At 47.8% G+C, this 15,598-nt stretch overlaps 3 protein-coding genes and 1 long non-coding RNA gene across 4 annotated transcripts; 1 reads left to right on the forward strand and 3 right to left on the reverse strand.

Annotated features, from left to right (window-relative positions):
* Positions 1 to 1,247: 1,247 nt before the first annotated feature.
* Positions 1,248 to 1,729, reverse strand: LOC136991966 (uncharacterized). The gene is made up of 3 exons (XR_010883995.1): positions 1,696 to 1,729; positions 1,541 to 1,581; positions 1,248 to 1,298 (listed from the first exon to the last, which is right to left on the reverse strand). It is a non-coding gene; the product is annotated as an uncharacterized lncRNA (long non-coding RNA).
* Positions 1,730 to 8,104: 6,375 nt separating this feature from the next.
* Positions 8,105 to 9,046, forward strand: LOC106490035 (olfactory receptor 5T17-like). Its single transcript, XM_013949367.2, has one exon. It carries the CDS (start codon positions 8,105 to 8,107, stop codon positions 9,044 to 9,046), a length of 942 nt encoding a protein of 313 aa, XP_013804821.2.
* A 758-nt stretch (positions 9,047 to 9,804) lies between these two features.
* LOC106490036 (olfactory receptor 5B12-like) lies at positions 9,805 to 13,471 on the reverse strand. Its single transcript, XM_013949368.2, has 2 exons — positions 12,566 to 13,471; positions 9,805 to 9,858 (listed from the first exon to the last, which is right to left on the reverse strand). Exons 1-2 carry the CDS (start codon positions 13,469 to 13,471, stop codon positions 9,805 to 9,807), a joined length of 960 nt encoding a protein of 319 aa, XP_013804822.2.
* Positions 13,472 to 14,429: 958 nt separating this feature from the next.
* LOC106490037 (olfactory receptor 5AP2-like) lies at positions 14,430 to 15,353 on the reverse strand (the record flags this gene model as incomplete). Its single annotated transcript, XM_013949370.2, has 1 exon — positions 14,430 to 15,353. A coding segment is annotated over one exon (924 nt), but the record flags the coding sequence as incomplete, so codon positions are not given.
* Between the last annotated feature and the right edge of the window lie 245 nt (positions 15,354 to 15,598).

Raw genomic sequence — 15,598 nt, forward strand, 5'->3', positions numbered from 1 at the left:
GGTTTCAGGAACCGGATCAGTGCTGTGGGCTTGAGCAAGACCAAAGGACAGAGGGGAGGTGCCCTGGCATTTGTCCCCAACTTGGCAGGAAGGAATGAAACCAGCACTGATGATTTCTGCTAGGATACCTGCAAAATTGTATCTGGAGGGTTTGCAGCAGAAAGGAACCAACACAACCTGCAGGGCCAATTATTTTCCCACTCATAGCTCTTGGATGTTCTCTGCCTGTCGATGGTGGCACCTGAAATGAGGAGAGAGCAGCTGAGGGCAGCTCTAAACTCAAGGTCTACAACTCCAGATAACCTTAATGTAAACTCAGTGGAGAGGAATAGAGCTCTTCTGTGAGCACCGAAACATTTGTAGAGGCAGTGCCAGAGGCACCAGTGAGGGGCCTGATCCCAGGCCTGGGAGTGAATCCAAGAGAGCCACTCTGCCACAAACTCGCTTTTGGACCCCAAGACGTCACTTCATCTCCCTCGGCTTTGGTGAGCAGCCTCCTTTTAGGAGGTCTATACAGAAGCATAAAGCAAGGAGACTTGACTTCCTGTGCACATACCTGAGCTTTTCAGAGCCCAGTCAGACACCTGCATGCGGTCTTCCCAACTTGCCTGAGACATTGCCTGCTTCATTTGCTGAACTCCCTGGGAAAGACATGCATGAACACAAAAAATGGCCACATCAGCAGGCAGTTCAGTGTGACCACTGCGTCCTAGCACAGTGAGTTTGTGTTAGAAAAATGCAAGAGAAGCCTAGTCCAAGGAGCGGCAAGACTCAATGCTTTCTGATGTGAAAAGCGAGGACTGGTGAATAGCACCCTTGCCCACAGCCATAGTGCAGACGTGGGTCAGACTCCCCACACCCTCGTCTCCACCCCCCCGGCTCTCCAGGTAAGGCTCAGGCTCTGCCAGCACCGGCTGCTCCCGTGAGTGTTCCTGTGTCTCGTCACTGCTTCAGGGGTCAGGCCAGAGCTACCAGAGGCACGGGCGTGCCAAGAGGAGGCTGTCGGGAGTCCTCCACTGCCTGAAGTGGCCTGGCTAAAGGTGGCCTGGAGAAGGGGCTTTATAGAGGACAAGCTCAACCAGCAAGCTCCTGGGAAGGGATGGGTGCCTGAGGTGAGCAAGAAAACCCCACCAACCACCCCGGGAAGTGCCTTGCAGGGGTCCTGCTCATCCAAGCCCTCTTCCACCAAATGCGGGATCACCTTCTTCACGTTGCACATCTCCACACTCAGGTGAGCCATCTGCTCCGTCAGAAGCTGCATCTCCTGGGCTTGCTCCCTCAACAGAGCAAGCGAGGTCCTGAAGACAATGGGAAAGCAGATCCTGTCAGAGAGCTGCCCAGCCCCTGCTGGGGGCCTGCAAGCTCAGGGAGGAGAAGAGACACGTGTGCTTGGGCCCCCTTTTCTTTCCCTGCTTTGCCAGGTTTAGCAAAAGGCAAAGACATGAGGGAAAGACATGAGCCCTGTCCCTTCTGCAAGGGAGCTCAAAGAGCATGAGGTCGATTGACGCTACTCCACAGAATCAGCAGAACTGTTTCTTACCACAGGGGCTGCAGTTCTGCTGCAGACAGCCCTAGCAGCTCCTGAAAGGCAAAGGCTCTCCATTAGAATGAATATGCACTCCCAGAACTGCCGGGGCTTCCCAGAGGGGGCTTCTCTGGGGAGACATGGCCTAAGCTGCTGCTTCTGTGACTCACTCTGCATGGAACCGGCTGAGTCGGTGAGTCATCCAAGCACCACCAGCAGCGCTCCTTTGCAGGACTTTCCTCTCCCACAACAACAGTCACTCACCTGTGTCACTTCCTTTGCCCACATTGTCCATGCTGGCAGCAACACCACGCAGTAAACACCAGCTGTAATTCACATCACCAAAATACAGTTATTTTACTAGGAGTTCTAAAGATCCCTGTGGTCACGTTGTCTCCTCTCAGACTGGGGTAGCAACAGGTTAGCTGAGGACATGGGGACCTGGTGCGGAGAGAGGACGTGACTCCAGCTGGGAGCCCTTGCCCCAGGCCTCAGGGGTCTACACAACCGTCCTCTCCAGGCATGCTTGGTGCCCCAGAGCTCCTCCCCATTTCCCCTTACTGCTCCTGCGAGCACCAAAACCAGGCTCCATGGGCCTTCTAAGAGCTACTTCTCCATCACGCCACCTGCACTGCCCTTCTGAGAAGCCCCAAATCAGCTGGGCTCTGCTTCCAAGTCTGACCCTGGCTGCCTGTCCTTGCCTCTGCTTCCCGCAGCACAACACACCTCTGAGCAGTGTTGCGATACTGGAGCAGCAGAGTGAGGGGCAATGCAGAGCTGGGCCCATCTGAGGGATGGGCTCGCCACCTGGAACTCATTTCCACAAGAGAGAAGGACTCTCTCTAGCCTCCCCTCCACAGCTGCAAAGCCTTTTCTCTCTCTCTCTCTTTCTCTCTCTCTCTCTCTCTGTCTGCCTGGTGGGGAGACCACCAAGCTTCCTTTGATTTGGACATCCTCAGGAAGCACTTGGGCCATGGGAGTTTCTACAGAGACCACCCAAAAGGGCAAGGTGCAAAATAGGCGGGACCTCTGTCCAAGAGGGTCCTGCTTGGCCCACTTCCTACCGCTGTGTGCATCGATATCAGTTCTTAGGCAGGGTGGGCTCCACTTGCAGAGAGCATCTCAGGAGCACCCTGAGTCCCTGAAACGGGAAACTGGAAGGCGCCCTAGTGCCTCTCCCTCACCCTGAGAGTTGGCATCCAGCCTGTTGGTGCTACTGCTGACAGGTGTCTGCTCATGAGAACTCACCAAGAGTGACTGGGATCAACAAGAGGAGGGTTTTCAAGAGCCTCCCCTTGTGCAGGGCGATCTCTTGCCTGAAAAAGAGGGAGCCTCGTTGTTATGAATGCTCCAAGTCTGGGGCAAAGCCCTTCCCAGGTGGATTTTCCTGTACAGGCAGCAGAGGAGCGAGTTTGGCAGTCTGCTGCTGCTGGCAGAAAGCTGACAGACCAACCCCCAAAAGGCACATGGTCTCTGTCAGCCCTGTTCCACAGGGCAGGCAGCTCTTCCGGGAAGAAAGTGCTCCAAGAGCACCTTTGGAAAAGGAGTTTCCATAAGCCAGGGAAATAAACAGATCTGGCAAGGGAAAACAGCTTTCTGGCAGTCTTTGTGCTGCGCTTGCTTTCTCTTTTGCTAAGGAAGGAGGCGTGCTTTCCCTGGAGATCCCCGGGATCTTTTCTGGGGGGTGTTTTTCCACCCAACAGGAAGAGGAGGAAGGAGCCTTGCAGGGCTCCTCTGCCAGAGCCTGCTGCCCAGACACATTTGCGAGGTGCTGTGCTGCCCCCCGGCCCCCTCAAAAGCGCACCCCGCATTAGGCTGCATCTGCGCTGCCAACCCAGCCGGACACCCAGGCAGAAGAAACTGGCCTCATACCGATTCTCCAAGCACCGGCCGGGCCCGGCGGCATCCTCCGCCATGTCGCTGGCAGCGCTGCTGCCGGAGGAGGCTGTCGGTGCCTCTCGCCTCCTTCCACGGGGAGCTCTCCCTCTCGCCATTTCTGGGGGAGGCCAAGCTCTCAGCTCAGCTGGACCCCTTCAGGCCCAGGAGTTTGGCTGGCGCACGGCAAGGCACCGACCCGATCCTCGGAAGCAAGGGGCCTGCTGAGAGCAGAGGGCTGCGAGGCCACCGCAAGCTGCTGCCGGCTGCCGAGGGGCGGCGGCCCTGACCTCACAGCAGGCCCTGCCGTGGGGCGTGGTGGTGGCTGTGAGGCCACACTGGAGCTAGGTGGGGGGGGCTGGGGACACCCGGCGGGCTCTCCTCGGGCAGCGCATTTAGCCATAGGAGCGTGTTTGTTCCTCGTTTTGTACAGCCCTGGGGGCCCGGAGGGTCCCCGTGTGGGGGCACCGGATGTGCTGCGGGCACTGGGCAGCACGGCCCGTACCAGTGTCCCAGCGAGGTGGCATGGGGGCACAGGGCCTCCAGAGCATGGGCCACGTGTGTCCTGCCCACCTGGGTCAGGGCCACCCCTGGCAGCCATAGGGAGCCCACGGGGCAGTGCGGGGGCTGCCGGTGCAGGGTCAAGCCAGGCTGGGTCTGTGCAGGGCTCCAGCCACCCAGCCACACTGGGGTGGCAGGAGGGGGAGTGGGGCCCTCGCGCCCTTGGGGCAGGACGGGACTTGGGGGCAATGCTCCAGGTGGGCCTGGGCCTCCCTCCCTCAGCCGACTCTTGTTTGGGGCTCCCACGGGCGCCGGGCATGGCCTTGGTGGCCATCGTGTACCTGCTCTTGCCCAGCTTGTACCTCAGTTGCTGCCCCTACCTTCCCTTTGCCCTGGCCACGGGGGTCACCTTTTCCCTGCTACAGCCCTGCAGTGCTTGGGGTCCTGGGCATGTGGCTATGGAGGGACGCAGGCCCCAGGACACCCTGGCATCTGGGTATGGGGGGATACAGTCCCAGAGGGCACCCCAGAATCCTGGTATCTGGGTATGGCGAGGGTACAGCATGCTAGGACCCTCTGAGACCCTGGTATGGTGGATAGGATATGGTGGAAGAGAGCCCCCAGGGCCCCCCAGGACCCCAGTGTGTGGGTATGGGCGAGGAGACACAGCCTGACAGGGCCTGCTAGGAGCCTGGTACATGGGGAACACAGAACCACAGGAGGGTGGAGGTTGGAAAGCACCTGTGGAGATGGTCTCCCTTGCTCCAGCAGGGTCACCTAGAGCAGATTGCCCAGGACCATGTCCAGACGGCTTGTGAATATCTCCAAAGATGGGGATGCCACAACCTCTCTGGGACACCTCTTCCAGTGCTCAGTCACCCTCCTGCTTTGAGCTTTAGACAGTGAAGTTTGAAACAGTTTGGGTGCTCAGTTCTGCTGCGCACATATAGTCAGCTGCCTGTTTTGCCTCCCCCCCAGGTGCACTTTACAAATCCGCCTGTGTTTGGAGTCACATCTGCCAGCCCTACGTGTGTGTCTCAGGCCTAGTACGATGTCCCAAGTTGCTTAAATAGGCCTATGCTTAGGCAACCAAATCAAGCCATGGCTGTCCCCAACAGAAGTCTCTGAATATGAACCGGGGTCTAAACTGCTATTACAGTCAGTAAAGATCTAGTAGACACAGCAACTCATCACACCAAACGTAGGTGCGTGTTTCAGGGTGAGCCGAACCGCTCTCTAGACTCTGGACTTGGCTGAACTGACCAGCTCCAAGTTGGCTGCAATGGGAACTTGGAGAAGTACAACCCGTGTCGATACCTAATTACAGAAACAGAGATTAAGTGAAATTTTCCCCACCCTCTTGTCTCTTGCCCTGCCACATTCATAGCAGGGAGAATGGTGTTCAACTGCTTGGTTTCAATTTCTCAAATTAGCACTGCTCAATGGGTTCAATAGTCTAGCCTCAAAGTCTTAGAAATGTGCTCCACTAACTCATGGCATGAGCCAGTGTAATCACAGTGGTCGATATGCACTACCAACTTACTGTATACTAGGAACTTTCAGTCATACCCTTCTGAACTGTTTGTGCAAGTCTTTGAGAAGTTATTATTGTTATTCTGAAAAGGGGCACAATGTGCACACAGCAGAATCGCATGAAATCTGGGCCCTCACTGTTTCTGAGACAATTACTCAGTTTTTTAGAGGCACCTTACGACAGTCCTAATGAGACCATCTGAGATGTGGAACTCAGAAACATCTGAAGAAAGCTGTCCCTTGCGGCTTAAAAGAAACAAATACTGTCATGACGCTTTTCATCCACAAAATTTCCACTGTCTGTGAAGAACTATCAAGTTTACAGGTACATTCCGAGCTTCCAGGTAATAGGAATAAGTCCTGTAGTCCTCTGTGTGTGAAGGCTAAAAAAGAACAAGTTCTGTGTAGCTTAGCTGGAAGACAAGGAAGGGAAAGGTATTATTTCCAGTGATGTAAGAACATTAAAAAGCAAGCTATGACTACTTGTTCTTGCTGCAGTGTCTGATGCCAGTTGAAAAATGGCACAAGTAAGTAAACGAACAGTGAGGGAAAAGAAGAGAAAGTGTTCTTTCTGTTCAAGACGGGCTGATTTGCAGTGCCTTTTTGGAATCAAGTAAGGGATCCATTCAGTGGCTAGCAGGTCTTTTCCAGCTCCAGTAATTTTTCAGTGCTTGGGTTTAGTATGTACACATGATTTGTCCTCGTATCTATGTGCCTATAAGTTTTTGCCTTTTCACAGGCAATTCTGATAATAAGTCTAGTAGCAATTTATTTCTGGCTTATTGATTCCCAGTATAGATATAAGCCCTGCTGGTGTGAGAAGATTTGCTGGATATAGATGGGTATGTCTAACTGTAGCATAACGATATCTCTTTAATTATCTGGAGTTGTGTAGAGATGCTGACAAGACAGTTCCAAGGACATTTCACCTTTTACACCTCAGGACAGAGAGGCTGCAGCTGAGCATGTAAAAGGGGATAGATAATATGCCATGGTGAGATGGTGTTCTGGCCACCCAGTAATAAGGGATCCAACATACCATTCATCACTCAAGAGAAACTAGATTTGACTAGGCAAAGAGTGAGAGACCAGTGAGCATTTCACCTCAGTAGACGTGAGTAAGGTAGAGGCCAGGGATGTTCTTCAAAGGGACTAGATGTTGTGAAAGCAAGCTTATATCCAGGCAGCACCGGAAACAGCACAAAATGGTGCAATATTTGCTCAAAGTACCACAAGCTGTAGGCATTCTTTAAGAAAGGGAACCGTAAAGTGCTGCGATACATGAAAAGCATTCTTGGGGATGATTAGGACTCATGGTATTCAAAATACCTTACTGATTTTTAGGGCATCAGGTTGGGAGAGTCTCACAGGGGCATGAAACAGGAGACAGATAAGAAAACCTAAGGGTGGAGAGCTGGGATGTGTTCCTTAAAGCGAGACAGAGAATCTGATGGAACACAGGCAATTCCAGTTTTTCATTTTTCTTTTTAGTTGAAGCAGAGTTAAGGCAGTGATAAATATTGTGCAACATCAAATAAGCTAACAACAACAACAGCTAACCTTCAGGATAAATGTATATTATGATTGTGTTGGCTGTTACTTAGCAGCTTTTAGGGAATAATTTTTCTAGGGAGGAAATAAGTGCATATTGATTTTTGGTAGGTCATCCTATTTGTAATGGTTGGAAAACAGTGTTTACTTCTTCTATGAAAAAAGAGACTGCTTGCACTTGGACATTGAATTAAACCTTAACAGTTTTAATGAAATCAAACATGATACAGCGCAAGGAAGCTACACCAGTAAGTAGTCTTGTGGCTGCTGTTCTCACCAAGGATGGAAGAACACAATGTTTAAGGCACTGCAAGAACTCCATCTGAGTCCCCCAGCTTTCCAGCTGTGCATTTGAAGTAACAATTTGTTGGTTAGTGCAAGGGGAGAAATCTTCCTATGACACGGAACTTGAATAAAATCCTCAGAGGAAGAAAGTTAGGAAGAAATGATTTCAGTCAATTGTATTGGTTATCCCCAAGTATAAATTGGAAATTCCCCAAGCCTGTAGAGCTTTTTTGTTGTTGTTTTGTACTGAAAGAATGAGAATTCCTGGACCTAGAGAGAATTTAAGCAGGTGAATTAGGTCTTCCTGTAGTGGGAGGAGAAGGATCAAAATTGGAATATGCACTTGTTTTTAAGGAAATGCTTACGGTTTTCAGCAGCCATGGCTGGAATAACATCACAAGGGAATTGAAAAAAGGAAGATTCAACTCATCTACAATGAGGTCCAAAGTGTAGTTATATCAAATGTAAACATCTGCATCTGAACTAGTCACCATGCCTCCCTTGATGGTCAAAGGAGAGTAATACTACTTTTCAGACAAGATTCTGCTTAAGAGTGACATATACTTGTATCTTAAATGTGCCTATTTCTCTCCTTTGACTAGAGATGAAGTTTAGAAACTGAGCGCGGATAGGGACATCTACACTGCAGATATTTCCTGATCCCGAGCCTTGGAGAAATTAATCTTATTCCTGCCGATTTAACCTTTCGTGTTTTTTGGTTTCTAATCTTGGGTAGGAAAAGTAATAAATCACTGTAATTTCACTTCTCTGCTTCGCTCTATCTAATCACCGTTTCTTTATTATTTTCCATACAAGGATAGCAACACAGACAAGATGAACATGAATAACAACGCTACTGTGGTTGTCACTGAATTTATTTTGCTGGGCTTAACAGATAACCCAACAGTTCAGGTCATGCTCTTTGTGTTCTTTCTCATGGTTTACAGCATCACTCTGGTGTGCAATATGGGGATGGTCATTTTAATTAATATTGATCCCCGTCTTCATACCCCCATGTACTTCTTCGTCAGTAGCTTGTCATTCTTGGATATTTGTTATTCTTCTGTGATTGCACCAAACACTCTGATAAATTTCATAAAGGAGGGGAAAGTCATCTCTCTAGGTGGGTGTGCAGCACAGATGTTCCTTTTTATAGGCCTTGGGACTACCGAGTGCTTCCTGCTGGCTGCAATGGCCTACGATCGGTATGTGGCCATCTGTAACCCACTGCTCTACCCGCTCATCATGTGCCCCAAAGTCTGTGTGCCCCTGGTAGCGGGGTCCTACACACTTGGCCTGTTGCATTCTCTGGTGCATACATATTTCACATTTAGTTTATCCTTCTGTGGGTCAAATGAGATCAATCATTTTTTCTGTGCGATCACCCCCCTGCTAGCACTTTCCTGCTCTGGCACACATCTCAGTGAGCTCCTGATATTTAACCTGGCTGGAATGGTGGAAGTAAGCACCATTCTGTCTGTCCTTGTCTCTTACGCTTACATCCTCGCTACCGTCCTGAGGATTCGCTCAGCTGGAGGCAGGAACAAAGCCTTCTCTACTTGCGCTTCCCACCTGACAGTCGTGATGATATTCCACGGGACAATTCTACTCTTGCATTTCCGCCCATCATCTAGCTATTCCCTTGACCAGGACAAAGTGATCTCGGTGTTCTACACAATGGTGACGCCCATGCTGAACCCTCTGATTTACGGCCTCAGAAACAAGGAGGTGAAAGCTGCCCTGAGAGGATTCCTTGAGAGAAAAAGTACTTATTAGTAAATCAATTGATTTTTTGAAGACTAACATCTGTAGTTTAAGACAAAAAAGACTTCACGATTTCAAAGGAACTGAGGTGCTAGTGTTTTTATGGAAGAGGAAGAGGAAATATATGGTGAGTGCAAAATTCACTTTACCAAGAACACTGTTTATCCCAGCTTTAGTTGTTTACTTGTATTTTTTATCTGAAGTTATTTGTTTCTTAATGCGATGACAGTGAGATCTTTGGAACGTAAACATTAATGCTCTGTCCATAACTTCTTGGTGTATTGTACTGAAAATCCGCTTCTTAAAAAGTTTTAAGGGGCTGAGGAATACAGCATAGATGATTCAATAAATGGTGAATCAATTGTTATTAATCAAACATGTCATTAAGTTATTTATATTTGTAAACCATCTGAGAAGTAGCCTTAGGAACAACAACTATTTCAGGCCCCCATCTGCGGATTGCTTCCATTGATCGCTCTCCATCAGTCCCAGGGAGGTACCAAGTAACTACCTTAGTGAACTAGCTAACGATAAAAGCAAAGGTGATATTCACGTATCTCTTCTTTTATCCAAGGCCCTAGTGACTAAGATATTCACTCAGGCTGTGGTGTGATAGGTTCAGTGGGCTCATCTCCTTGACTGTGAATCCCACCTTATATCAAGATTTCCCCCCAAATATATCGGTGCATTGCAGTCCTACTGCACAGTATCAATGCCACTGGTCTTCAAGGATCAAAACAGCACTGCTGATAAAAACTGTGTGGATAATATTATTTTGGATTCAATGCTCTTACAAAAAAGGCATGGTTTTGGACAATCAGCAAATGAATCCTGAAATTCACAAGGGCAAAGAAGTAAGGCACTTTTTCACCCTGCTCCTTCTTATTTCACAGACTCGGTGGTCAAGGCGTTTACTTAGGTTATTGGAAAGACAGGTACTTTTCCATTCTCTGTGGAGAGCTTTCCAAGACTGTGGCTAGACAAAACTGTGGCTGGCATGAGCTAGTGCTGGCAGCAGCTCTGCTTCTAGCAAGAGGCTGGACAACGTGAGCTCCAGAGGTCTCCTCCAAATGACATTCCTGCAATCCTATCATTCTCTAATGTGTGCCAATCTGCAGAGAATGCCGCATCCATTGCATTTTTATATTATTTGTGCAATGTGTAACGGTGATGTTTGGGAGGGAATGGAAACTCCGTTCTCCAGAATATTAGGAAACGATGTTGAACGCAGAACCACTACCCTTTGGGTGAATGTCCCAATCCCTGGCCGAGCGTAGTGAAGACTGAGGGGTCTTGCTTCTGTTCTGCTTTGTGACTTTACTGCCATTTCCTTTTTTCCCCCCCATATACTGCCATTCGATAGAAGATTAGCTCAGAACTTTCAGGTAGCTTAGATGTGCATAAAAACATATTTACTAAAAATATCTACCATATTACTTCAGTACCTCACTTCTGATCTGCTTTATTCCCACTTTAGGTGGTCTATAGAACTAGTTTGAAGTTCACATCATTTTTGGTGCCTCCGTGCCATTTTCAAACAAAGCAGTGGGAGGGAGGGGGGTACAAATAATTAGTGTATTGAACCTGAGTTTGATAGCTAGTTGTCCTGGAAGACAAAACCCAGCTTGGCTGATCCTCAGAAACCACAGAATCACACAGAATCACAGAATGGTTGAGGTTGGAAGGCACCTCTGGAGATCGTCTAGTCCAACTGCCTTGCTCAAACAGGGTCACCTAGAGCACCTTGCCCAGGACCCTATCCATATGGCTTTTGACTATCTCCATGGAGGGAGAGTCCACAAGCTCTCTGGGCAACCTGTTCCAGGGCTCTGTCACCCTCACAGAAAAGAAGTTGGTCCTCATATTCAGATGGAACTTCCTGTGTTTCAGTTTGTGCCTGTTGCCTCACATCCTGTCACTGGGCACCACTGAAAAGAGTCTGGCCCCATCCTCTTGACACCCTCCCTTTAGATATTTGTATACCTTGATGACTGACCCTCTCAGTCTTCTCTTCTCCAGGCTGAACAGGCCCAGCTCTCGCAGCCTTTCCTCATAGGAGAGATGCTCCAATCCCCTCATCATCTTTGTAGCCCTACACTAGACTCGCTCCAGTAGTTCCATGTCTCTCTTGTACTGGGGAGCCCAGAACTGGACACAGTACTCCAGCTGTGGCCTCGCCAGGGCTGAGTAGAGGGGGAGGATTGCCTCCCTCGACCTGCTGGCAACAGTCTTCCTAATGCACCCCAGGATGCCATTGGTTTTCTTGGCCACAAGGGCACATTGCTGCCTCATGCTTAACCTCGTGTCCACCAGCACTCCCAGGTCCTACTCCACAGAGCTGCTTTCCAGCAGGTCAACCCCCACCCTGTCTGGGTGCATGGGGTTATTCCTCCCTAGGTGCAGGACCCTGCACTTGCCTTTGTTGAACTTCAGGAGGTTCCTCTCCACCCAACTCTCCAGCCTGTCCATGTTTCTCTGAATGGCAGCACAGCTCACTGGACAAGCAAAGTCCTGATAAAAAGATAAGTACTTGTTGTCAAAGAAACCCCCTAGTCCCCACACATAAATACAGCAAAGGTGTATGTATGCCTCATAGCATTCTGAGAAGATCATCTGAAGAGGGCAAGTCAGACAGAGCTATCTGTTCAGGGATACTTAGCATTTTGTTTCAATAAAGCTTTTAAAAATTCATTTTCATTGGACCAAGAATGTCTTCAAGTTGTTTCTGCTAAGCCTAACCACTAGCCCAAATCCATGAAATAATTTGGCATAGTTCTGAGACTAATCCTACAGGCACCCAACTTGCCTCTGAAAATGTACCTTGTGTTTTTGCTGCTGTCATAGGCAGAATCACCGAAATCTTGCCAAAATATTAAGGCCAATATTGTGTCTAAGCCCCCACAGAACTAACAAAACAGCTAGTGTTCCAATCAGATAAGCATGTTCATTATGTTCAGACAACCATACTCTTTATATAAACATGTTCCCCAAAGCCCACTGACTATAATTTCTGTCCTGTACAGAAAGTCACTCTCCAGCAAGGCAATGCATCTCCAGCTTCAAGGGCGTGTGAGATTCAAAGTTTCCATTCATTCTGAGATACTTTCGTACGAAGAGATGACCATAGAGGATGCGATTGGGTTTCAGTGTCAGCTGAATCCCTGTAGCTCGCTATGCCCATTAATTTAATTAATCCGATTAAGAATTAAAATATAGTATTTCAAATTAAAAAAAAAACAAAAACACACACTGAACCTCTCTCCCACCCCCTGCCACAATTCTATCTTACTAATAAAAAGAAAAGAATACAACAAAGTACTCTGTGTATCCCATGGTCTTATTTTCCCACTACCATTGAATCAGCTTGAGACTGGGAAAGAAGCTACTAGAATTTAGGAGGGTAAATTCAAATTTAAACTTTATTATAAGTTCTGTTTCCTTGAGACCAAAGAGCAACTACAGGCTCATTACAGTTTCAGGCCCCCTCCTTCCACTTCAATGAAGCTGAAAACAGAGAAATCCTTTTGCATATTTCATGAAAGCCTCTTTCACCTCTCTGTTCCTCAGGCTGTAGATGAGGGGGTTCAGCAGGGGGGTCACAAGCGTGTAAAACACAGAAGCCACCTTGTCTAGACTGTAGTGGCTGGAGCTGGGTTGTAGGTACATAAAAAAGCTTGTCCCACAGAATAAGGAAACAGATGTCAAATGGGAGGCACATGTGTTGAAGGCCTTGGACCTGCTCTGTGTGGAGTGCATCCTCAGGATGGTGTAGAGGATGTAAATGTACGAGATTAAAATGGTTCCACTGGTGCCGATCCCATTTACGCTAACAAAGGCGAAGATGACCATCTCCTTGCTGAAGCTGTCAGAGCACGAGAGCTTTAGCAAAGGGCTCATATCACAGAAGAAGTGGTTGATGATATTGGACCTCCAGCAAGATCCTCCAAATGTGCAGCCGGTGTATATTGTTGCGTAAAGAAAGCCAAGGATGTAGGATATGGAGACCAATTGGACACAGACTGCCTTGGGCAACACTACCACGTACCGCAGTGGGTTACAGATAGCAATGTAGCGGTCATACGCCATTATAGCCAAAAGGTAACATTCAGCAATCCCAAAGAAAACAAAGCTGTAAAGTTGTGCCATGCAGCCAGTAAAGGAAATGTCTTTCATCCCTGAGATCAAGGACACCAGCATATTGGGAGCGATGACTGTGGAGTAACAAGCATCAACAAATGAAAAATGGCTGAGGAAGAAATACATGGGGGTGTGCAAGCACTGGTCAGTCTGAACCAAGGTCACCATCCCGAGGTTCCCGCAGAGCATGAGCACATAGGCGAGCAGAAACACCACAAAGAGCGGGATCTGCATGTCTGGGGTCTCAGCGAATCCCAAGAGGATGAATTTATTAACTGTGTGGTTATATCTTGTAAACATTTTCTTCCCCTAATTGTGCCTGCAAGAAGAAGAGGATGATAAAAATTCAAAGAAGGACAACCAGAATCTCTGCTCCCTACATCCTGCATTCATTTAGTTCCAAGGTTCATTTAATAATTAAATATTTATGGCACTGAATTTTCCATTTGGAAAAGAAGTAGCTTTGTCTAAATCCAATATTCTCATAGAAATCAAATATTCTTCAAGAGCTATCTAATTTCCCTTCACAGCAAGGTGTTAGCAAAAAGTTAGATCCCAGGGCTAAAGGGGTTACATGAGGGTTGATGGAGTTTCCTCAGCAGGAGGCCATGACCACATTCTCATGAAACTGTCTATTACAATATCTCTGTACCTATATTTTCCTTGCTCCATTTTCCAAGTCTCTCATTGCTGGTGTAAATACCCTGAAGGAGTACATTCCTGGCCTGGGAGCCAATATTCCTCATCAAAAGAAATGAAAGTATTTGTTGTCATATGCGGGCATCATCTTTCTTACAATGTGAACACTTGTGAACACTTACTTTTCCAAACTCCCCCCTCACCAGACTCCACTCCCCAAATAACTCACATGTAACAGTGGGGGATTTTATTGGGGATTACGGATGAGATCAAAAGTGGCCACATTACAGTGGTCTAACAAGGCAGCATACATCATCTGATATTTCCCTAGCTAATTCTGTTAATGCTTCAAGACTGCCCCTGCTGTAAGATAAAGCGCACAGCCTGGTGACTCTTCAAAATTGAATAAAGTTTGAGGCTCCCATTCCTGGTTTTCCTCTGTGGAAGATGTTTTTGTGGAGCCCATGACTCAGGGCTAAATACTGCAATTCACTTCTGTGTTGAAACTATGGAAGAACCTACATAAATTGTAAGGATTAGGGAAAAATCAAATTTGCTTATACGTCACAGGTTTTCTCACAAAGGACAGGTTGTTCACTTGTCAGTTGATACAATACTTTTATGTTGACTGCAGTTTAAAATCTTTCTCCTGCATTTCACAAGAGTGTCCTTTGCTGTAGATGAGGGGGTTGAGCGTGGGGGTCACCAGTGTGTAAAACACAGATACCACCTTGTCTAGACTGGTGTGGCTGAAGCTGGGTTGTAGGTACATAAAAAAGCTTGTCCCACAGAATAAGGAAACAGATGTCAAATGGGAGGCACATGTCCTGAAGGCTCTGGAGCTGCTCTGTGCAGAGCGCTTCCTCAGGACAGTGGAGAGGATATAGCTGTAGGAGAGCAAAATAATCACTTTTGTGCCTACCACGTTTATGACAAAAAATACAAAGATCACCATTTCTTTGCTGTAGGTGTCAGAGCAAGCAAGCTTCAGCACAGGGCCAGTGTTGCAGAAGAAGAGGTCAATCAGGTTAGGTCCACAGAAAGAACCCCCAAATGTGGAGCCTGTGTATATCACGGCACTGAGAAACCCAATGAGGTAAGAAGCTGCTACCAGCTGCGTGCGGACTTGCTGGGAGATGATCATCACATAAAGCGGTGGGTTGCAGATGGCAACGTATCGGTCATAGGCCATCACAGCAAGGAGGTAACATGCAGCAGTGGCAAAGAAGGCAAAGCCATAGAACTGTGTCACACATCCAGTGAAAGAAATGGTTTTATTCTCTAATAGCAGATCTGCTAGCATCTTGGGGGTGACCACTGTGGAACAGCAGGCATCAGTAAATGACAAATGGGTGAGGAAGAAGTACACAGGGGTATGGAGTCTGGGATCAGTCCACACCAAGACCATAATCCCACTGTTCCCCACCAAAGTGACAATGTAAATCAGTAAAAACAACCCAAAGAGAGGGATCTGCGCAAACGGCCTATCTGTAATTCCCAAGAGGATGAATTTGTTGTATGTGTGATTTTGTCCCATGGCCAAATGTTACCTACTGAGGCAAAAGGAAGAAAAATGTCGAAAAGATAAAAAGCAGTTTCAGTTTTGGGCACGGTTTCACTCCAGTCGATCATCAATTTAATTGCTGCATTTTGATATATTCTGCTATGATAATTTCTCAATCCACTATGTATATGTTCTTTGCCTTTCAGCTGAGATGCTTAAAAAAGAATCCAGAATGTGTTGAAGCAATACAAATGTCACATTTGTTTCTATGTCTGGATACTTAA

Source organism: Apteryx mantelli, chromosome 4 (genome assembly GCF_036417845.1).
Source record: "Apteryx mantelli isolate bAptMan1 chromosome 4, bAptMan1.hap1, whole genome shotgun sequence".
Classification (NCBI taxonomy): domain Eukaryota; kingdom Metazoa; phylum Chordata; class Aves; order Apterygiformes; family Apterygidae; genus Apteryx; species Apteryx mantelli.